Source organism: Chiloscyllium plagiosum, unplaced genomic scaffold, assembly GCF_037043375.1.
Source record: "Chiloscyllium plagiosum isolate Xiang-an unplaced genomic scaffold, Cpla_swu_hap1 HiC_scaffold_22, whole genome shotgun sequence".
In the NCBI taxonomy this organism is placed as follows: Eukaryota; Metazoa; Chordata; class Chondrichthyes; order Orectolobiformes; family Hemiscylliidae; genus Chiloscyllium; species Chiloscyllium plagiosum.
The window spans coordinates 20,844,929-20,869,385 of NW_028270160.1; the positions used below are offsets into that span (position 1 = coordinate 20,844,929).

Sequence of the window (24,457 nt, forward strand, 5' to 3'; positions counted from 1 at the left end):
AAATGCGGGGTTACTGGGATAGGGTAAGGAATAGATTTGGGTGGGATGTTCTTCCATCGTAGACTTCATTAGACTTCACTGTGTAAAAGACAGTGTGCTGAAGAAGTTGATCCACATGTTCCCCAACTAGAAACCATGGATGAACTGGGGACCCATTCCCTCATGAAGTCTAGGTCTAAGGCATACAAGTCGGGCAACCCTGATCTATGCAGAAGTTCCAGGTACGAACTTCATAAGGCCATCAGAGACACCAAGTGGCAATAAGCAGGATACCCAGACCAACCACGCATTACCCATTGTTTGTGGCAAGGCTTACATGACGTAACAGCCTACAAAGCAAAGTCAAACAGGGCAATAGTACATCCCTACCCAATGAGCTCAAAGTATTCTATATTCGCTTTGAAAAGAAGGTCAATTAATTGATGTCATCTAACCAGTCAGCCTCTGATAAACTGTACCCACGGTAACTGCTGAATACATTCAATTGGCCTTAAGAGTGAACCCACAGAAAGCAATCGGCCCGAATGGAGTCCCTGGCTGTGCTCTCTGACCTTGTGCAGAGTAGCTGATGGGAGTATTTGCAGACATCTTTAACCTCTCCTTTGTACAATCTGAAGTTCCCACCTGCTTCAAGAAGACTGCCATCATCCCAGTGCTAAAGAAAAATCATGCAGTATGCCTCAATACTACTGCCTGGTGACTCTGACCTCCATAACAATGAAGTGCTTCAATAGATTATTTGTGGCTCACATCAACTCCAGCCTGCCAAATTGCCTTGATCCTTTGCTATTCGCCAACCAGCACAACTGGTTCACAAAGATGCCATCTTCCTGGCCTTACACTCATCCCTAGAACATCGGGATGACAAGGATATCTACTTATTGGCTACAGTTCCGTCTTCAACTCATCTTGAAATTCTAAGACTTAGGTCTCTGCTCCCTACTCTGTAACTGGATCCTTAACTTCCTGACCCATAGACGACAATCGGTAATGTTAGGCGTCAACACTACCTCCACTGTATTCCTCAACACTGATGCCACAAGAGTGTGTCCTCAGCCCCCTACTATACTCCTTAAATACTCATCACTGTGTGGCCAAACTCTTCTCCAACTCCATTTACAAATTTGCTGACAAAACTGTTGTAAGGCAGATCTCCAACAACAAGGCAACAGAATACATGAAAGAGACAGTGCTTAGCGACATGGTGCAAAGACAACAATCTCGCCATCCGTGTTAACAAAACAAAGGAGCTGATCATTGACATCAGGAAGTAGAGTAGAGGGCATGCCCCTGTCTGCATCTATGTTTCCCAGATGGAGACGGTCAAGAGCAACATGTTCCTGCAAGTGATATAGAATAGTATCCCTACAGTGTGGAAACAATGAATCGGCCCAACAAATCCACACTGATCCTCCAAAGAGAGACCCACTCTCCTACTGCTCTATATTTACCCCTGACTAATACCGCTAACCTACACATCCCTGAACACTATGGACAATTTAGCATGGCCAGTTCACCTAAACTGCACATCAGTGGATTGTGGGAGGAAACCAGAGCACCTGGAGGAAACCCACGCAGACACAGGGAGAATGTGCAAACTCCACCATGACTTGATCACTAACAACCTGTCCTGGTCCACCCATGTTGAGGCTAAGGAAATTCAACATGTCCACAAGGATTCTTACCAATTTTTGTAGATGCACCATAAAAAGCATTGTGTGGACACCTCACAACATGGTTTGGCAACTGCTCTTCCCAAGACCGCAAGAAACTACAGAGTCGTGAACACAGTCCAGTCCATCTCACAAACCAACCTTTCATCCATTGACTCCATCTATACTTCCCTCAACTTTGGGAAAGCAACCAACATAATCAAAGACCACTCCCACCCCAATTATACTGTCTTCAACTCTCTTCCATCTAGCCGAAGTTATAAAAGTTTGTTTATACGTACAAATAAATTCAGGAACAACTTCTTCCTCAGTATTATTAGACTTCTAAATGAACTTTTTAAATTTTAGTGTTGATCTCTCTCTCTTCTCTTCCCTCCCCTCCCCCCCCCCCCCCCCCCACCCACTCACTCACTCCTCTCTCCCACTCACTCACACTCTCCCTCTCCCTCTCTCTCTCTGCATTCCTCTGCAGCTGTAACATTGTATTCTCGTTCACTCTGTTTTGTTACCCTAATACACTTTGTATCGTATGATCTGCCTGTACTGCAGGTAAAACAAAACTTTTCACTGTACCTCACTATGTGACAATAATAAATCAAATCAAATCTTCAGTTCAGTGCAGACTCAATGGGCTGAATGGCCTCTATTTGCACTGTTAGGATTCTACGATTCGAAGTGCAGAGCTCCATTCTTTTGTTTGAAAGAAAGGACGAGAATGGCAATGTATACAAAATTGCCAGTCCTTTGAAAATTCAGCCCCCAGCCAACTATTTCAGTTTAGAAGGGAAGTTGTTTCATAGCACTAATCATTAAAAAAAAAACTATGGTGTACAGAACCAAATCCAAATTAGTGGCATCATTGTATGTTGTAATAGTGAGATGAAATGTTATGTTTAATACACCATTTTGTGCGAGGATGTTGACGAAATGCTATATAACTAATGGATAGAATTTTCAGGAACATTCCACACAAGATCATTTTGCATGCATGCATTTTTCATAGAACTGAGGAAAAAAACCTGGGGCCAAATATTACATTTTAAATGATGTTGAGAGCTAGAGTTTAGGGGGAAAAAATTAGCATTGCTGTTAAGGAAGCTTTTGGAAATTATGTTTAAAAAGTCTATCAAAGGATTTGCCAGCTTAATCTCCCATATATTCTTGTGATTTCAAAGAGGCTATCCACCAAATAGGTTAACATTACCTAATTACTAATACAGTTTGAATGCTATCCAATAACTGCAATTTCTACATAAATAATTACTCTAGCATTTGTGAATTATGACTTGAAGATGTGTGTCTTATTTCAAGTTCATTGAGGGCCTATGGTATACCAATTATTCTTCAAATTATTCCTTTAATTGTAAAATAGATTTCTCTGTTTAGTTAAGATGTCTTTTGTGTAGTGTCTCTTAATATTTATTTTTAGTGAAAGTGTTATTTTAAAGACAAGGAGATACAGTTCTTGAATACTGTATGCCGAAGAGTGCCAAGTTGAATTCACGTTATTTGCTCTTTCATTAAGAACCTGCATTGGTTTCAATTGGTGCATAATTTATGTGGTCTCCATACAAAAGTTTCAGGATAATTTGTCACCTGTTCTCCATCATTGCGTACTGAAGAGGCTTTATGCTGGGTATGTACGTAATAATTAGATTGGTTGCCAATTCCATTCTACTGCCAGTACCTGTCTCCAAAAAGCAGTGTTTAAATAGGAATGATAGTCCGTTTAGAAGCAGTGTGAACTCCTTAACACCTAATTAAACATTGAAAAGTAAATGAGGGGAGTAGAACAGCAAATGTGAAACTAACTATATTGATATTCCCAGAGCCAAATTTCTGGTTGGAACACCAGTAAGAAGATTATGGCTTGCCAGATCTTTCTTCCTTATCTATCTCTTCAAACTGCTTTGGTATTAACTTGTGTATTTTTGACATAGTTATTCTTAAGTATTCTTGCCTGCAATGTGGCCAAGCAAATTTTGTATGTTGATCTATAAGTCTGACTCTTAAGACACCCAAATGCAAGATATTTCCCTGTGAGCTTTTGAATCCACCATCCAGCTGAAATGTGGGTCAGAAACCTGCACTGTGATAAACAACCACTCACTGAAGTTTTCCTCAGGGCAGCCAACCAGAGATCAGAGGGTGGCCCTTCCATCCAATTAAGGATGGCAGGCAAGCTTTCAATTTGGAGCCAATCAAAAGCCTTCCAGCCTGAAAGGAGCAGCAGCCTGCATTGGCAGGAAAAGAAGGAAGCTTGTAAATGTGTTGGGATTCAAAGTCGGTGAGGTTTGCCTGCAGCTGCTGCAGCAAGCCTTGGGGATCTTTGAGCGTGTCTATAGCATAGTCCACCAACCTACTCTTCACTCTGCCACACAGCAAACATCTCCTGTCAACTCCTCCTACCATGTAATTGGTTGTTAATTACCTGCATCTCTATCTGAACCCCAGTCTCCACAAAAAATTGTATTGTGGGCTTAAAGGTAAAGCCCCATATTTTAAATTCTGAAATATACCGTAAATGCGTTGTTTCTCTTCACTATTGTAGCAAGTATTGTTTATGCACTTGAATTATTTTTTAAAGTCTTTAGATACTACCCATCTGGAAAATCTACTAATCTATTAGGTGAAATACATTCTCACGGTTGGCAGTGAAACCGTTCAGAGTTGGAAATATAATTGTTTTACTTTACTTTCCCTCCACTATGCAAGTACGAGTAACCTTTTTCTGCAAAATCAACTCATCTAGCACTGTATCTTGGAGAAGATGCTTGTCTGTTTCACGAATTTATGAATGATTTCAAGCCTAAGTCAGTTTCTACTAATGCTTCTTTAGATAGGAGAAGTGATAAAGTGGCTTCTAGAAATCTCTAAATCTAGAAATTGCTTAGCTTTTTTAAAACTACTTGATTGAATGTGTCACTTTGTGACCTTTGAGCACATGTATAATAAAGTACATTAAAATGGTCTAGTATTTTACAAGCAAATCATTTTATAGATGTAGTATTATCATAAAGTATAATGGTTTTTGTGAAGAATTGGAATAGTTCAATGTATGATATTGAATATATAAATCCATTTTAGAAACTTAACTGCTGTCCAGTTTGTTCTTTGTATTACAGAGCCACTTTCAGTAGAAGAGGTAATTATTCCTGCCTGTTTAATGCTATGGAATCTTTTAAACTTGTATTATATTTTGGATAACACAGCTCCAGCAATGACTGGTAGTCATGTTCAGGTCTCTTCTATTTATAGTTGGAATGGCAAGTTTATTGTCTATTTGTTGGACCTTCCCTTGTAGACAAAACCATTCCCTATAATAGAAAACATTACTGGCTATATACACAGGTTGAGCATAGAAAGCATGATGGCTGTGGTGGTTGGCTCCATTATAGGCAGAGGTCCTAGCATTCCTGATTGCATGAAAGAAATGATGTATGTAAGGCTCAGTGTCAATTTTTGACACACAATTGAACTGATATGGGCACCTGATTTTCTCAAACTTGTATGACAGTTCCTCAAGTTCCTATCAAAACCTTTTGCTCATTAATATTATTTCCCAGATGTCATGCAAAATTATAGCTCACATAAATTTATGCCAGATCTAGGTGCACTAAGACTTAAAGTTGCATCGCTGATATTTTATTTCCATCTTTATCTTTATTTTTATTTATCACTCTAGACCTACAAAATATTTTCTGTATATTTTAATTGAAATAAATGATTTGCATTTAAAAATGTTTATAATTACATTTTCTTAAACATTTGCATGTGAGATGGTTTGGTGGCTTGAAACATGAATATTTAGGCTTGAAGCAGTTAAGAAGGAACATAGCATAAGTTTGTTGCTCTCCTGACCATTTGCACTAATTTCCACTATTATGTGATTAATAGCAGATTCCAACATTTGCATTGATTACATCCAGATGTTCCCCACCATCCCCTCTTTCAAACCTTCTGCTATATCTGTATTGGTCTCACAGCTTGTCTGATATACAATATTGGATGAATAGAGGTTTTCTTCATTTAAAATGTGAAGACCAAAGCCTTCTGTTCATACTAGAAATGCTGTTAAATAATCATCAATTCCATCTCCTTCCCTGATGACTTTCTGACTCCAAGTCCAACTATTCACTACCTCAGTGCCTTCATCCAAACCCATGTAATATTCGTTAAGACTACCTACTATCCGTTCTGTAATTTTGCCAGTCTTCTCTGCTGCTTAACTATATAAATTGCTGATCATTTATTTCAATTAAGATATACAGAAAATATTTTGTAGGTCTAGAGTGATAAATAAAAAATAAAGATGAATGTAAAATATCAGAGATGCACCTAGATCTGGCGCACATTTGAGAGCTATAATTTTGCATGACAACTGGGAAATAATATTAATGACCAAAAAGTTTTGATAGGAACTTGAGGAACTGTCATACAAATGCAAGGAAATCAGGTGCCTGTATCTGTTCTTCAATTTTGTGTCAAAAATTGACATTGAGCCCTACATACATCATTGCTTTCATACAATCAGGAATATTAGGACCTCTGCCTATAATGGAACCAACCACTATGCTCTTGTTACTTCCAGACTTCACTGTTGCAGTACAATCTTGGCTTGCCTTCTGCTTTACATTCCATGTAAATATCAGCTCATCAGAAATTCCTCTGACCTAGCTTGGCTTCAGCTACAGCTACTCCTCAACTGTAAAACTCTAATGCTTGTATTCAAATTCTCCAATTTCTGTAACATCCTGCATTAGGCAGAGAAATTTCTGTCGGAGTCCACGCACAAACTTGAACAGCATTTTCTTGCATAGAAATTGAGAAATGAAATGTCAAGTACTAACTATATTTGTGGTGGAAACGCTGATAGAAACTCTGACAGTGGCTTAAATACCTGCTGCTAATGCAATAAAGGTCTTGAGGGCAAAAAGTGAACAGTAGTCAGATATCTTTCCATGTTGAGTGAAGGTTATAATTTCAGTCACCTCTTGGAGGTATGTCACAATCATGTGAGGGTGGAAAAATATAAACGTTATCAATTTCAGTAAATGCACTGCCAGGTCAAGACTAGGGGCTAGGAAAATTATTATCCAAGTTATACATTGCAAAGATAACTCCTTGAGCCAATAGAAATTTTCTTGGGAGCACAATATAACAGCCTACAGCAAATTGCTTTTACGTAGCACCTTTTGACATAATAAAATGTACTGTGACACCTGACGAGCAAAACAAAACTGATATCGATCAACCTATGGAAATACTGAGCAGGTGGCCAAAAGAGACGGTGAAGTTTGAGGAGGAGAGATTGGGTCATGGCACAGAAGGCAACCTAGATGATGATCAGTTCTGTCATGGGGTCACTGAGTTATTTGGAGGTCCCTGCAGATTATTTTGCTGCCAATCCAATGCATTTAGTGACCGAGTTAAAACAATAACTGATGATAAAAGTAGGTACCTTGACTTTTAAATGCGGTTTTAAATTGGTTTACATGTTGCAAGAGAGCCTAAGTTATGGTGGTCAGTGGTTGAAAATCAAATCTTCCTTGAAAAAGGAGAATCTGTTTAAGTACTAGTAAAGTAAATTAAATAAGTTCCTCCAGTTGAGCTCAGCACACTTTGTTATTTAAATAAAAATCAATTTATCTTCTTGTTGATATTTTCTTTTATGTAGCAAGGTAAGGCGATCTGTGATTATTCAGTAAAAACATAGTTTGCCCTATGTAACTTGTTTAAACTAGTTTAACTAACGTTGCCCAAACCAACGCTGAAATAGTATAGAGCAATGTCCTCCAAATTGTGATACAATTATTCTAATTCAAGCAATGAAATACTAGTAATTAATAAAAGCCATATGGAAGTTTTCTTAAGTGTCTTTAAGGATTTTAAACAGCAGCATTCATCTGGCTGCATGTTAAAGGAATTTCAGAAGGCATCCTTCTGAAATGATGACTAAAACACCTTGAGTACACAGAGCAAGCTTCCCCCAGTATCTGACTCACTGACTTCCTGATCTAGGTGTATTTGATGGTATAGTGCCATACAAAAATTAAAATAATCTACTCCCCACTAATAAAACCTTCATCTTTGAAGCAGTGAATTAATTTCTTTCACTTGCATATGAAAACATAATATCATCAGAAAAGTAACTACTGAAAACACAAACCATCGGCAGTCATAAAATAGTTGCCAATAGTTGTCTTTGTTCATTTGCAGTTAATAGGCTGCTCAAAACAAATTTTAGTTTTGAATGATTGATATAATATTGATTACAAGCTGGAGAACTCTATCATCCTACCAAGAAATTAGGACCTAATATCCAGAAGACTGATATTTCTAGTTTAAAATAAAATTAACAACAGTTGCAACCATCTGTATTAAAATGTAATTTTGCAAAGTGAGTTATTTTGCAAAAGAGTTTCAGGTTTTTTTTATTCACTCATAGTGTCCAGGCCAGCACTTATTGCCCATTCCTAATTGCTCTCGAGAAGGTTGCTTGAGGACAGTCTGTGGTGTAGATATACCCACAGTGCGATTCGGGTGGGAGTTCCAGGTTTTTGACCTAGCAACAGTGAAGGATGCTGTTTGACTTGCAGGTAATGGTGTTCCAAAGCCTTTGCTCTCCTTGTCCTTTTACGTGGTAGAGCTCATGGATGTGAACAGTGTTGAGGATCCTTTGGTGAATTGTTTTAAGTCATTAGGTTATTTTTCATACTTTGTACATTCAAAAGCATTAATGTGCTGATTTTCAGATATAATGGCATTGATTTCCTGGCCAAGAAACTGGCAAACCTTTTGGTACTAGTGCAACCTTTGGTTCAATACCTCAAGCATTGTCTGTATTGCAATTTAAATGCTAATCTGAGTATATCCTTCTATGTGCTTCATGTGACTTCCTTGCTTGGCACACTGGATGCAAGGAATTCTCATTACGTTTAAGCTGCTTGTGTTCTCTCCTGGTAGTTCTGAATTTATTTTTTCTTCATAGTCATTCTAGGGAGACCTATGAATGAAAATACAAATGTTTCCCCCATTGTTTTTCTTTAAGGTCACTTTCATCTGCAGGAATGTGCCCCACAAATGGGGAAGTTGAATAGCATGATAACATTGAACTTTGTTTCCAAAATATATGTTAGGAATATAATTTATTATGATTACACAAACAAGTCTTTTTTATCAGTTGTCCTACATCGCTTCCCTTGTCCAGTTCTCTAACAGCCTAATTGTTGCATAAAAGCAAGCTTCCAAGTGTGAATACTTATTTCCAATATAGCAATTGAGGTTCATTCGGCTGGATTGGATATCTTCAATGTTCCAAGCACAAAATTGTTTTCAGTAGTTGTTGATCTATATGACCTCCAGATTTAATTAATATGTAATTATGAACTCTGCAAATAAAATAAAAGAATGCAAGAGGACAAAAGTTTATAAATTATGCTTGTTCTTCAGGTAAGTCTTAAATTCAAAGTCCATCTCTCAGCTTTCATGTTTCCTGACACATTCAAGTTGGTGTTCACCTGTTTTGAAATAGCTACATTTTCATCACCCCAGTTTTACTTAACCAGTGCCAGTCCTTGCAGAAATATTCATTAGATATTATGATATCAATGATAAGCAATGATGCTGCTATGGTACAATGTGAGACAGTCATTCTGTTTAAGCTATAGGTGGTACACTGTATTCAATTTTTTGTTTAAATTAGTCTAATACATGGAGGATTTGAATTTAAGCAACCTAATTTCAGTTTCTGATTCCAGGATCTCCGTCTGCTTGCCACTGGATATCGTAATTTATCATATGATGAGCTGATCTATGAACTTGTGAAGCAAAAAGAACTTGTTAAGAGAAAAGATGGTCAAATCCGGGAGCTTGAGGACTACATTGATAACCTTCTAGTGCGAGTAATGGAAGAAACGCCCAGCATTCTGAGAGTGCCATACGAGCCATCTAGAAAAGCTGGGAAGCTTTCAACAAACAATTGACATAATTAACATTTTGGAATTGACAAAATATGCTTAATGCCTGTGACAAAAAGCGATGGCAACTTGAAGATCTTTATAGACCATGAATTGGTAAAGAAGTTTACAGAATGGTATTACTCTTTTCATAGTGGCTATTAAGTAATTGTTGCCAGGCAAAGTAGAAACTATATATCTTAAATCCCTCTCTCTCTACCTCTCCATCCATCTCTCTCTCACTCTCACTCTCACTCTCACTCTCACTCTCACTCTCACTCTCACTCTCACTCTCTCTCTCTCTCTCTCTCTCTCTCTCTCTCTCTCTCTCACTCTCACTCTCACTCTCACTCTCACTCTCACTCTCTCTCTCACTCAATTTGGCTAACATTTAAGAATGAACTTTTTTCAGTTTGTTTTTAGCAAAATATAATTCATACCTTGTATAGATTAGCAAATACATAGTGACCTCACTGGTAGGTTGACCTGGGGGAATCCCTCCTGAGTGACACTCGCCTATTGACCTTGCATACTGTATTTATTTTTATATTATCTTTTCGGATAGAACGTAGCAACAATAGAATGAAAAAGCAACTCTAAAGTGAATATAGCTTTGCAGTAATGTTTCATCTAAATAGCTCCAGTACTATTACATACCTTTTGGGAACGGTCCAACATTTATTTGGGGAGTTTCACAGTGAATTTGGTGTTGCAGTTTCTATTATATGCTAGAAGCCATTAATACATTTGAATGGATTGGAATAAAATATCAGTATACTCAGTGATGCCAAAACTGATCACCTTTTACTTGCCTATAACTTGATTATCTGTTGTATTTGTGTACTTTGGGGAAGGGTCTGACATATTTAATGGGGAGATGTTCACACAATAAATTTAGTGGTGTGTTTTCTATGGTATTGCAGCAGGCATTCATACACTTCAGAGACATTGTGTTCAAATGTATTCAACTAATGTTCTGTGATGCCAAAACAGATTGCTTACTACTTACCTATTACTTGATTGCCTATTGTGTTTCAATCTTCCGGTACTTCCAAACCAACACTGGATTTTTTATTTTGTTCTTGGGAGCTGTCTACAACTGTATTACCACAAAATATTTGATTTAACTAAAATTGCAATACACTTTAAAAAAATGTTTCCTATTTTCATTTTATCTGTATTTCTTGAAGGAGTAGGAAATTTTAGGTAGAAATAGAATGGACAACTTTTTTTAATTGAACAGATTGATTGGAATACTTACATTTGTTAAAATGTTAGTTGTGGCATCTAAGGCAGCAGTTTTACTGGCATTTTTGCATTTAAGAGAAGTTGGGTTAATGTTGTTTAAAATGCAGCACCATAACTTAAACATTGGAAACTGAGAATGTGACCATGCCTTATTCTCTGCCTAAATCACACCTGTCTCGTACTGGATTGGGATGAGTGCAGTATAACTCAGACCTGACATATTTTGTATTTTTGAAATGTACTGAGATTTCATTGGAAGAACTAGTTTCAGCAGCGAAGTCTTCATATAGTTTTAAATAAAAATGTCAAGTTCTGTCAATTTAAAAAGCAACTGATCTGAATAATGATAGTTCTATTAAATTTTATATTAAGTTATATACATTTTTGTAAGACTTTTTTTGGTAGTTGTTCAGAATAAAAGTTGTGCATTTTATGCCAAACTGTATCTAAGGTTTCTTGTGCATTTTAAATAGAACCAGAACTACATTACTGACTATCCTTTAAGTGACAGTTGATCAGTGTTCATTGAGACTTAATCCAAACATATTTATACTCAATCGATTGTCCCTTTTGACAGTTATTCAAAATACATTATGTAATGCTACATTTTAATGGACACAATCTGTGGTTGGAATCTACTGTCACTTAGCCTTCTGAGTATCTTAGAGTACATAGTGTTCATTGCATACAGCAGATAGCTGTTTCTTGTGTTTGTCAAGAATCACTTATTGTAAACTGTATTGACATCAAAGTTTTTAAGCTGATGGTGAAACCTACCTTAGCCATTCAAAGTTAATTAACTGGCTGCAATGCAACAAAACAGACCTCAACTGAGGAGAACTAGTTGCTGGGTGAAGCTGCTTGTCTTGAAGACTTGACACGTACCATGTAAAATATTTAAATGGTTTAAGTACCCAAAGAGTCTATTTAAATGCTGTCTGCCAGTATTGCTTTTGCATATCTGAAATTAAATTTGCACCAAAAGGTTGAAGTTATTTAATTTTGTGCTTTTGGTTTTCTTTTAATGTTTCACAGAAAAATGCCAGTTTTTGTAAATGTATTATTTATTTTTCACTCTTGAAGGTACTGACTGTATAACTTTAAACTGTTTAGATATAAATACAATCAAATTCTTAACATGCACACACTGACATTATTTTGTATTGACTGCAAAAATAAAGTGTAGTGAACTTTTGAAGTAATGTTCCATAGCTATAATTAAGCAGTTCAGACAGTTATCCATGCTGATTTAGGATGCATTTTTAAGAAGAATAATGCTTGAATTCATCTTCAAGGATCCCACCCTTTAGGGAGTTGATGTAATTAATGTGTTATTTCTAGAATAATACCAATAATTGTACTATCATTGAGACGAGATTGTTATGAATTTGTAATTTTTTTAGTGAATATCCATAAGTGTATTGCAAGATGCCCTGACGGCTGCATAAATTACTAACCAGTTTACTGCAGAATCTGCACATCATTTGTAAAGGATATTTATTGAACTTTTATGTGACTCAGAGGTTTTGGTAAGATATCCTCTATATTGCATATATTCTTCACATTGTCTAAACACTATCACTTAGTTTCTCTACATCTTAAAACCATTTGTCTTTATTGGGTAACTGCAGTGGAAAACTTTTAAAGTAAGCATTAAACTCATTTCCACATTTTATCTGAAATAGAAGCTAGAGTGCAGATTGGGAACATTGAAATCCATAACTTATCTACTTGAGTTAATTACTCTAACTGAAGTTACTGATTGAGATAAGAACTCCACATTTATGTGCAATCTTATTTGCCAAATTGGACAAACTGATAAAAGATAAGTGTTTTGGTCCACATTGCATAAAGTATATGTCAACTCTATTTGCAGTCAGTATGAGAAGTGCACCAATGAAAACAGTGGGTGCCAGTGCTTTTCCTTTGGTTCTTCTGTGGATTAAAAAAGACTAATTAATTAAAATTTGAACTTTCCCAGTAATATACAGCTACTTGTTTCACTTGGTTTGTATATCCCTGCAGTCATCTACTTTTCTTATGACCTGTTGTGTTCCATGGAATTTCTATTGAGTGCACTCATTTACATATTGTGGCACACAGATACATTTGCAATGCTTATGCATAGTTTTTCAGTGAATTATTTATCATCCTCATGCATCTGAGATTTTTAAATGTTTTGATCATGTATAATTATAAGTAGCTGAAAGTAGTTTGACGCTTCCTTTTAATTTATTAGATTTTTAGAAATCAATCTAATGAATGCACCATCATCCTGGAAGAGTATTGCAACACAAAATGGTACTTAAGTGATATGGATAACCATAGAATCAGGGAATTTTACAGCACAGAAGGAAGCATTCATTCCATCATGTCTGTGCCAGCTTCTGAAAGCTACCCAGTTAATCCCACTCTCCAGCCCTATCTTTGTAGCCCTCTAACTTCATCAGTGGTTATATTTAAATAACCTGAGGTGCTACACTAAAAGTATTTTGAACAAATACAGTACCTGATTTCTGTAATATTTGAATATTTTACAAAACTGATGTAATACTCATTCATACATGTGAAGCAAAGCTTTATGGAGGACTGATGTTTGTTTTAATGTACCTGGGCATGATCTGCAAAAGAGATGTGACTTTTTAAAATGAGTGTAAGATTTCATGTGGTATATACTATGTAAAATAATGACATTTCAAAAGTGAAAATGTTGCTGGTCATTCAGTGTAGTTCAACATGTGTATGTGGCAAATTAAAAAAAAGATCATTTACAAATGAAAAATGAAGCATGCAGACAGCATCTATGTTCTGTATTAAATGGATATGAATATTTGTCTGATATTATAAATAAGCTAAGAAAAATGGCTGTATGTAGCTTTGGGTATGTATTTTATTATGAAAGAATGGAATTTAAATAGCTTTCAGTAAATTGATTGCATGTTTAGAAATGACATTGGATTGAAAGGAAAGTACCAGTGGTATTAATCTGCTAATGACTTAATGAGTAAGTTCAGTATAATTATGTTTGCACTGTAATTAAGTTGTGACAAAGCACATCTTTCATTACACGTATTAAACTTCTAAATGCATTCTGCATTTGTAGCCATGCTTGAAATATTGCTAAGAACCATAAACTGCACGTATAATATATAATAAAGCATATTAAATATATTGTGGAATGTCGTCCCTATTTTACCAGGAAACTGAATAAATTTTGACTACCGATATTGGTTGATTTGTCCATTCATGCATGTTAAACCCATCATTTGATATTTTAATATTAAGATAAAGTATAACTGATACATATGAGATACAAAGTTTGCCAGTGTTTTGATTTGACTTCCTTTTACACTGCTATGTAATCAAAATTGGCACCTACTGATTGTATCAGCACATCAAAATGAAATGAAAGGTCATTCATCTGAAATGTTAATTGTGTTTCTCTCTCCACAGATGCTGCCTGAATCTTATGAATATTTCCTGAATTTTGTTTTTATTTCAGATTTGCCATAACCACAGCATTTTGCTTTTGCTTGAACTGATGCTGCCTTTGTCTAGTGCTCAAGGTAGAGTGAGTTGTCAGGAATAAAAATAATTTGTCCTTCTTTAAAAGTTAATATGAAGTGTAATTGTCTGAAAATTTATATTCACACTTGTCTTCTAACTTATTATGAGGGAGTCACAATTGTTTTGGAAAACATGTCATCAGTTCAGTTCATGATCAAGCCTGATATCAAATAGAATCCCTACAATCCGAAAGGAGGTCACTTGATCTATCAAGCCTCCAAAGAATATCCCATACCTTGCCCTCTGCCTTATCCCCATTACTGTGCATTTACCATGGCTAATCATCCAGGCTCCACATCCCTGAACATTACAGAGCAATTTAGCATGGCCAATCCACCTAACCTGCACATCTTTGGACTCTGGGAAGAAATGCATGCAGATAAGTGGAGAGTGTGGAGTTTGCATAGCCACCTAAGGCTGGAATCGAGCCCACATCCCTGACGCTTGTCAAGTAGCAGTGCTGAGCCAGTGTGGCACCAATACATAAAGCCACAGAACCTGAAATGCAACCGGCAAAGTGCCAAATGCTAATTACGATCACCAGGAAAGGTGTACACTGTGTACAAGGTATTTAAGTGTAAATGAGTGATAATCAAAACCTTGCAGATCCGGACCCTATTGAAGTTTCCCTGTATAGTTGTAAACATCATTTTCAGCAGTTCTAGTTGCTGATCATAAAATGCACCAAAAAAAAACACCTGATGTAGAGTATTTGGACTGAAGAGAATTTCAAAATCTGCAAGAATAATATCAGGAAAATCCTGTGCTTATTAGTTGGAATTATCAAAACTGTTTTCATGTGGCAACTTGCTAATTTTAAAGGATCCAACTAGTTGACAAATGGTTTAATTCAACAAAACCAGAAGGAAATTAAGTTGACTTTTTGATTTCACATTTCTGGCCTCATTACTTATCAGGGAGGGATGAATAGGTGTCATCTCTATTTATGAAATGAGAAGGCTGAGAGATGACCTAACAGTGGATTTTGATAGAGTAGATGTAGACAGTTTCCATTTGTGGGAAACAGCAAAGCTAGAGACAATAAGTAAATCAAATCGAGAACTCAAAAAGGAAGTAGGTTCTTTACCCAGAGAATGTTGAGAATATGGTAAGATTTACCAAAGGGAATAGTTGGGGAAATAGTATAGAAAGCACTTAAGGGCAGGAGGGAATAGAGGATTACAATGATATTTGAATGAAAAAGAATGGGTACAGGCTATTGTGGAGCATAAGTAGCAGCAATGTCTATTTGGGTCAAATGGCCTATTCCTGTGCTCTGTATTTTTCATGTAATTCTGTATGATTTAAATATATACAAGATGTGCAGGTATCAGCTGCATGAAACTTTGGGGACTACTAGTTCTATTATCACTTGCATTATTTAAATATGTAATGGAAATATCTTGTATTTTTGCTTTTTGTAATAACTTGAACTGTGTAAACTTATGTCGTAAATGAATAGAATATAGCATTATTCAATGCTACTCTTTAAAGTTGGCTTGCTGGACATATTAAAACCTACATGACAATTACTTTGATAGTACCTTTTCAATAAATCAAACCGTAGTTTGTATAGAACCATGAATATAGCAGACCTTAATCATTTATCCATAAAACATACAATGTCCATATCATCATATATCTCATGTTTTTTTTTTGAAGGGCACAAAAATTAGAAATCTCTAATTTTCTCAGTGGTGTTTTATGCTATATGGAACATTGTGCGCCACATCAATATGTTTGACACACTTAGTGTGTGGATGAAGAAAGCATGCTTTTGTTTTTGTGTGTTAGTATGCTTCTCATTATTTTCTGAAAGAGACTGAATGTTTAAGACCCCCTCAGTGAGTACACAGTCTCTCTCTCTCTCTCCTAGCAGGTGTTCAGCTGTGTTTCCTGGGGTGGCATGGTGGCTCAGTAGTTAGCACTGCAGCCTCACCGTTCCAGGCGCAGGTTTGATTTCAGCCTCAGGCAACTGTCTATGTGGAGTTTGCACATTCTGCCCGTGTCTGGGTGGGTTTCCTCTCTCAGTCCAAAAATATGCAGACTAGGTGAATTGGTCATGCTAAATTACCAATAGTGCTAGGTGTATTAGCCAGAGGGAAATGGGTCTGGGTGGGTTACTCTTCGGGGGATCGGTGTGGACATGTCGGGCTGAAAGACCTGTTTCCACACTAGGGAATCTAAACATCTAAACTTCCTCACCTGTGATATACACAAATTGAGACCCTCAATTTTAAGATTAGAGGATATATGCCTTGAGCATATAGATACAACATGGCACTTGTAAACCAAACTGTCAACTATGGATGAAAAGCTCCACTATCTGTGGATATCACAGGAGAGTTGAAGCCTAATAGCACCTCTGAGCCACCCGGACGAACCAACCCAACCACCCTGTAGCACAGCATTTCAACTCCCCCTCCCACTCCACCGAGGATATGCAGGTCATTGGACTCCTCCACCGCCAAACCACATCAACGCGACGGTCGGAGGAGGACTGGGAACCCTCCAACCACAGGGGATGAACTTGGACTTCACCAGTTTCTTCATCCCCCCTCCCCCCACCTTGTCTCAGCCGAATCCCTCCAGCCCGGCACCGCCTTCCTGACCTGCAGTCGTCTTCTTGACCTCTCCGCCTCCATCCTACTCTGACCTATCAACCTCACCTTGACCTCTTTCCACCTATCACATTTCCAACGCCCCTCCTCCAAGTCCCTCCTCCCTACCTTTTATCTTCTCCTGCTGAACACTCTCTGCTCATTCCTGAAGAAGGGCCTGTGCCCGAAACGTCGAATCTCCTGTTCCCTGGATGCTGCCTGACCTGCTGTGCTGTTCCAGCAATAAAGTTTCAACCTAATAACACATACCTTGACAAATGAAGGAACTCAAAGGTGGACTGATGCCTAGACTTTTTTTGCCTATACACCAACTTCTGCAACCAACCTGTTGCCAAACGTCATGTTGAGTCCAAAGGAACACAAAGCAAGGATGGTCAAGAAGGGGGACCCTGATTATTTGGGCATCCTGGGCTCTCCATATATTTTTTATGCAGCTTGTGACCTGCAGAGGATACTCCAGTTTCACTGCAGAGTACTAACATAGGAGAAAGTGAGGACTGCAGATGCTGGAGATCAGAGCTGAAAATGTGTTGCTGGAAAAGCGCAGCAGGTCAGGCAGCATCCAAGGAACAGGAGAATTGACGTTTGGGGCATAAGCCCAAGCCTGAAGAAGGGCTTATGCCCCAAACGTCGATTCTCCTGTTCCTTGGATGCTGCCTGACCTGCTGCGCTTTTCCAGCAACACATTTTCAGCAGAGCACTAACATAGCATGGTAACCGTGATATTCCCAACGCAACTGGGATTGAGAACATGTGTGACAGGCTGTCTTCAATGATACAACAGAGTGTGTCTCATTGGTCAGCCACCACCCACCTTGAGTCAGGCACCATCTGACTGGTAAACTGCTGAGTCACCATGGTCCCATCTACTTCAGGGAGAGCTTGAACATGAACACTCCTTGCTGAGCTGCTGGGCAGAATCAATCATGTCAAGCAGGCAAGCAAAAAGAATGAAGATGATGACTCTTTGGCAAGAAGGAAATCAAAACCATCTGGACTGGCAGATAACTTGCAGCCAGTAGATAATATGTGTATTGATTGTAGCTGCGTTGGAACTTAATAAACTGATCATTGACAAAGGATTCCTACAAGAGACCTGCTTGCCAGCACTAGATTGTTGAAAGAAGCACATTACGTATCCATCTCATAGGGGAAAGACTTCAGACGAAGCACATGAAAAGAGATTTCTGTAAGAAATTGCTACCTTTTATAGAAACCCACACAGCGTTCAGAATGTGTCTCTATCCATCCACATCTCAACTCAAATAGGGCAAGTTAACCTTGTATCTCTGTTGTGATCCACTTCAGACACTTCTTGTACTGTAAAGAATTTTCTTCCAGTTCTGAAGAAGTTGCTAAAACATTAATTCTGCTTTCTCTCCATCGATGCAGCCAACGCTACTGAGTTTTTTTTGGCAAATTCTCTTTTTAGCTATGTTTTTGTTTTTCTGTTAAGAATTTTATGTCGCTATCAGCCAAATACTTAAATCAGAACATCTCTTGCATTGAACACTCCAGCTAGCTACAGTAGGTACATATGATGAGGCATGTCTTTCTTCTTTTGGACATCAGGATCTTGGAAAGACAAATGAGAACTGACAGGGCCACTTGAGGTTTGCTGCAAACACAAGCTTTGTGTAACTAACATTTTTTCAGAATCAAGAGGTCCAAGAAAAGATCCATGTATTAATACCAACTTGATCTAATTATCTGATATGACTGAACAGCATTTTTAATGTGCAGCTACCACTCCAATACAGGTGTATCACTCAAACTGCACCAAATTACAATTGTTATTACTGGGCACTTAAACATTTAAATTTACAGTATATGCCATTTGATTGCACTAGTTTAAAGCAGATTTTGCATTGTTTCCACTTAAACTCATCCGTATATCACAAAGTGAAAAGCACAGAACTAGTGCAATTTTCGCACAGGTATGATTTTGCATCCAGGAGTAAGTGGCTTGGAAGATAGTGGGACGAAACAGCAATAATGTCAATTCTTCACAAGAATAATTCCAGATCCAGTAAATGCGTCTTGGGAATCTATTCCATAGAGATGAATACAAATTAGTTCATAACAAAGCAAGCTATTGGATCAAGTTATGCAGAGGGAGGGTTAATAACATTTAAATGGTTCTGTCTTTTTCATTCTCCTGCAAGGACTTGCTTCATCTTACTTTAATGGTATTTTTCAGCCTTTTGACCATTATCAACCTCCTCGTGCTTTAATGCTGAACTTTTCCTTATTGCACTGCCCATTGTTGATTTCTCATTCCACTATTGGGCATATTTCTTTTCCAAACCCTACGTAGATATCGCCACACTGTCAACTTCTTTGAAGAAACAAAATCGTTATCAAAATCCTTTTCCCAACTGATCCATTGATTTTCCTTTTAACATATTTCTGGTCAAATTGTGGTAATAGCGGTATTTTCAATGTTACAATTTTGCCATTTTTCTAGAGGTGGAATTATGAAATCCAAATTTGTTAGCAAGCAATAACTGATTGGAATGTATATTAGCTTGGAGTAGGGTTAGAATTAGGTGAAATGTTGGTCACCAATTTCTACCATTCCAGTCTACTTGCACTGACAATTTTTTTATTCTAATTTAAATTCTTTAAATAGAGACTGATTTAGTTTTTGCTATCAATGTTTCAAGCTTTCACCTGATAAAGGTGAATAAATCCTTTTGTTCAGAACTAGATAAATTATTTGTTATTAATACTTTGTCTAGCGCTAAGCAATTAAGTGAATGTTTCATTCATGGGAATACTTTGAGAAAGTAACTGACTCAGCAAGGCAATTTAGCAGTGTATCCTTATTATTTTTGTTAGACACTCTGAAAATCCAAATTAACTTCCTTTTTAATACCAAGTTAGCTTGGTATTAAAAGTGGGAACTGGTTAATGAAAGGAACCAATTTCTTTTAAAAATGTCTGCCAGATTGCCATTTGCATTTGTCTAGCTCCTAGGCTGCTTCGTAAACATTAAACATTTATCAAAACAACAACTGTTGGAGAAACTCAGCAGGTCTAGCACTATCTGTGAACAGAGAAACAGTGAACGTTCTGAGTATGAACTCGAGAGTTCTGAAGAGTCATCATTAACTGTGTTTCTCTGTTAAGATGCTGCCAGATCTGCTTTCTTGTACTTCCTAGTTTTCTTTTAGATTTTCAGCATCTGCAATATTTTGCTTTTACTACTATTTAAAAAAAAACGTATGCTGTATGGCGTAGAGGAAAATAAATAATCTTCACTAAGGAAGCATGAATAAATTACTGCAGTTGCTGGAATCTACTGAAAACAAAGTGTTGGAGAGAAAGCAAGCTAACATTTCGAGTCTAGATAACTTCAGAGCTGACATGAGATGGGGAGGGAGCAGCATTTATGCAATGGTTTGGGGTGTGGGGGGGGGGGTTGGTGTGTGGAGTGCTGGGGTAGAAAGGATGTTGATGTTTTGATTAAGTAATGGGTATATGGAAATAGCAGAAAAATGGTATGTCTAACTGCCAGACTTGAAAGAACAGACAGTTCCACTGGGGTGGGAGAGGGGAGCAAGGATGTGTTAACAGAATGTAATAAGTAAACCTAGAAGAAAGAAAAGGATTGGGAGTGAGTTCACTATTTAAAGGTGTTGAATTCAATATTAAAGTCCAGAAGGTCGTAAATCATAGAATTCCTACAGTGTGGAAGCAGGCCATTCAGCCACTCAAGTCCACACCAGCCCTCTGAACAGCATCCCTCTATTCCCATCCCATTACCCTATTCCTGTAACCCTGCATTTCTTAGGGCTAACCAACCAATCCTGCACATCCCTGGATACTGTGGGCAATTTAGCTTGGCCAATCCACCTAACCTGCACGTCTTTGGATCATGGGAGGAAACTGGAGTGAACCCACACAGACATGGGGAGAATGTGCAAACTCCACACAGTCACCCATGTCTAGAATTGAACGTGGGTCCCTGGTGCTGAGAGGCAGCAACAGTCGCCACTGTGCTACCCCTCAAGTACCTAGTCTGAAGATGAGATGTTGTCCCTCCAGTTTATGTTGTGATTCACTGGAACGTTGTAGCATGACAAAGACAGACAGTTATGTGAACAGGACGCTATGTTAAAATGGCCAGCTACAGGAAGTTTGGAGTAATGCCTGCACTCGGACTGGAGGTGTTTCTCAAAGCAGTCACCAAATCGCAGTTTGGTTTCTCCAAAGTAGAGTAGGCCATTTGGGGTGCAGCATGTGCAATACACAAGATTGGAGAAGGTACAGGTGAAATGCTGCTTTGCCAGGAAAGACTGGTTTAGGTCCTTGGATGGTAAGCAGGGAGAAGATGAAGGGGCAGCTGTTACACCTTCTGGTTTACGTGGGAAGGTGATGTTGGTGGCTGTGGAATGGACTAGGGTGTCTCTGAGGGAGTGACCCTGTGAAATGCAGCCAGGGAATGAGGGGAAGATGTGTTTGGTGGTGGTATTCTGTTGCAATAAGGAAGTGATGAGGTTGCTATAATTACAGTTAAAAGGCATTTGGCTGGGTACATGAATAGGAAGGGTTAGAGGGATATGGGCCAAATGCTGGCAAATGGGACTCGATTAATTTGGGATATCTGGTTGGAATGGACGAGTTGGGCCGAAGGACTGTTTCCGTGCTCTATAACTCTATGACTGTATGAGGTGGACCAATTAAAAGACAATTATTTTGTGGATAATTTCATTGTCATACATACAGAAAAAATACAATCTATCTGCAAAAACCCAAGTATTTGGATGTAACAATTGATCATATATTGTACTTACAGACTTGAACCTTTGTTGATACCATAAAGTTCATACCATCTGATACCACACCATCTGTGGCTCAGTTGTCTATGTCAACATACATTTTGCCAATCTTGTACTTCAGAACTTGCAAGTTGGGTATCCTCCTTTCAAAGCTCATTCCATTAAATTTGCTGTTTGCTGAAAATAGCTACATTGATTTTTAAGTCGGCAAAAGTGAGGACTGCAGATGCTGGAAACCAGAGTTTAGATCAGCGTGGTGCTGGAAAAGCACAGCAGGTCAGGCAGCATCCGAGGAGCAGGGAAATCGACGTTTCGGGCAAAAGCCATTCATCAGGAAAGGCTAATGAAGGACTTTTGCCTGAAACGTCGATTTTCCTGCTCCTCGGATGCTGCCTGACCTGCTGTGCTTTTCCAGCACCACTCTAATCTAAACAGTGATTTTTAAGTACATTCACACTGTGAAAGCTCACGTTGGCTTCACACTTTACTGCAAAAGCTTGCATTTATATAGTGCCTTTATGTCGTGAAACACTTTAAGGTCATTTTACTTTGTATTGTCAAATAAAATATCAAGCCACCTACGGAGATATTTGGATAATTGATGTAGATTTCAAGGAACGAGCACCCGAGCTACAAATCTTCTCACAAACTTTGAAAAGGAGTATCTATCAGATTGTACCTGACTTAAGCTGCTGCTGCTTAATATCCAAAATAAACTTTATCCAACTGCATGTAGACGTTGTGCAGACGAATATAAATCTGTTCTGCAACCGCAGTATTATTTAATACTTCATTATTTTGAAATGCGGAAGAAATTCTTATCAGCCCGATGCATCGCTAATCATAAAACTGCTCTAAGCTATCAATGTAAAAGCTCATGGTACTCTCTTAAAAAGTTGTAAACCACAAGTGGTTTTAAGAGACTAAACAAGTGAGATGTGCCAAAGGCAGCTCAATTCTAACATAGTATTCGTTCCTAAAGGTAGCCAAAGGAAGTTTCCATTCGATAATCAGTTGCCGCTCCGAAGTTGTCAAATGCGTATTAAATCAAAAATAAAGACACGAATTTGGCTATCGGTTGACGTGTTCATAAATTACCGGGATACCGATAAAAATTAACTTTTAATTTTCGACCTTTTTAAGGATCTTATCAGTAGCGAGCAGTTAGTCATGTTGACTGGCCTCCCGAGAAGAGGGGAAGGTATTGTGTGTATTTGTACATCCAGCTTGGAATTGGCTGCTTAGGAAACCTTTGGTAAACGGCACTTGGTGCTAGGTACAAGTTTAAATGGTTCATTAAGCCTCTGAGGACTGATTGATTCGCTTAGTCAAATATTGTAATACTCATTGATTACAAACCTGCATCTTTGTTATTAAATCTCTTTTTTCCCCTTGGTAGCGGTAGCGTAATGCTGAATTTTAGATACCGATTTGAAGACTTTGTCGAGAGGACTGTCTTAAGCAGGTCAGAGATATCTATAATACAAAATTACCAATATCGTATGGCACCTTACACTTAAACCTCTTGCGGTTTACTTTTTAATTGCATTTCATTTGGTCACGTCTCTTCCTCCAAGTATAATATTTTTGGTACTGATTTTTTTAAAATATAAAACTTGTGGCTATTGAAGTATCTCTCACCTGCAATAGGCGTCACTGAATCTGGATCCGGACGGCTTCTGGACACAGAGCTGGCTGGCTCAGTGTTAAATAGTCATTTATGAATAGAAAAATGTTTAATAAATTAGTGATAATCCCTCGCTTGTGCATATTCTTGCATCCTTTATCCATTTGCCTACTGGCAGAACATATGGCTTCATGGAGTTCAGTTTTTCTAAAAAAAAACTACATGTAATTTGTAACATCAGCATCAAAGTGGTGTCATTGAAAGAGAAGTACGGTAATTTAACCCCAGTGCTAACAAAGCGGGTCCTCACACAGTAGCACCTGAAATTTCTTTAAACATGCGCTTGTTTACATGTCGGGTGGCAAACGCGTGTCACTTAGACAGACGCGGCCAAATTGCAGTGAAATGATATTGGGCTAATCCGCGGTTAATAAAAGCGGATCGATATCCGTCGACTGTTGCCGCTTGCTGGTGGCGATCATTTGAAACGTTTCGAAGGAGAACTTTGGCAGATGGACTAAAGGTGTTCCGTGTCGAAAAGCGAGCTGAAGCAGATGCTGAGGAGCCCCTAGCAGCAGCCAGCTGTTACTTCCTCACGGTGGCGATGATCCCCCCCCCCCCCACCCCCACAAAACCTTTTTTTTTAAATAAAAAGTAAACTAATCTTGATTGCACTGGAAGTTGAAAATGCTGAAAGAAATCAGATGTCAGACGTGGCACGCGTGAGGCACAAGTGCTCGCTGTCCCTGTCTCCCCATTGTCTCTCGTCTTACCTGACACGCGTCTGAAAAGACACAAAGAGGCAGATGACACTGACACAAGAGAGGCGAGAAGCCTTGGCTCACCAAATGTTTGCTGAAGTGATCAGTCCCGCCAATTGTGTCCTTAGCTGGAAAAACAGTTAATTTTCCAGCTCCATGGAGCCTGTTTCGCAATAAGTTTCTCCCCGTCCCGACCACGGACAATCTGTTCTGAAGAA

At 38.2% G+C, this 24,457-nt stretch overlaps 1 protein-coding gene and 1 long non-coding RNA gene across 2 annotated transcripts in view; one reads left to right on the top strand and one right to left on the bottom strand.

Annotated features, from left to right (window-relative positions):
* rab11fip2 (RAB11 family interacting protein 2 (class I)) overlaps positions 1-16,286 on the top strand; it is a 108,061-nt gene extending 91,775 nt beyond the window's left edge. Inside the window, exon 5 of the mRNA XM_043712845.2 lies at positions 9,434-16,286. Within this exon, the coding sequence (XP_043568780.1) occupies positions 9,434-9,658 (225 nt within the window). The 3' untranslated portion in view covers positions 9,659-16,286. The remainder of the gene's footprint in view (positions 1-9,433) is intronic.
* A 2,244-nt stretch (positions 16,287-18,530) lies between these two features.
* On the bottom strand, positions 18,531-23,975 carry LOC148145950 (uncharacterized). Its single transcript, XR_015760998.1, has 3 exons — positions 23,493-23,975; positions 23,211-23,327; positions 18,531-19,115 (listed from the first exon to the last, which is right to left on the bottom strand). It is a non-coding gene; the product is annotated as an uncharacterized LOC148145950 (long non-coding RNA).
* Positions 23,976-24,457: the final 482 nt, after the last annotated feature.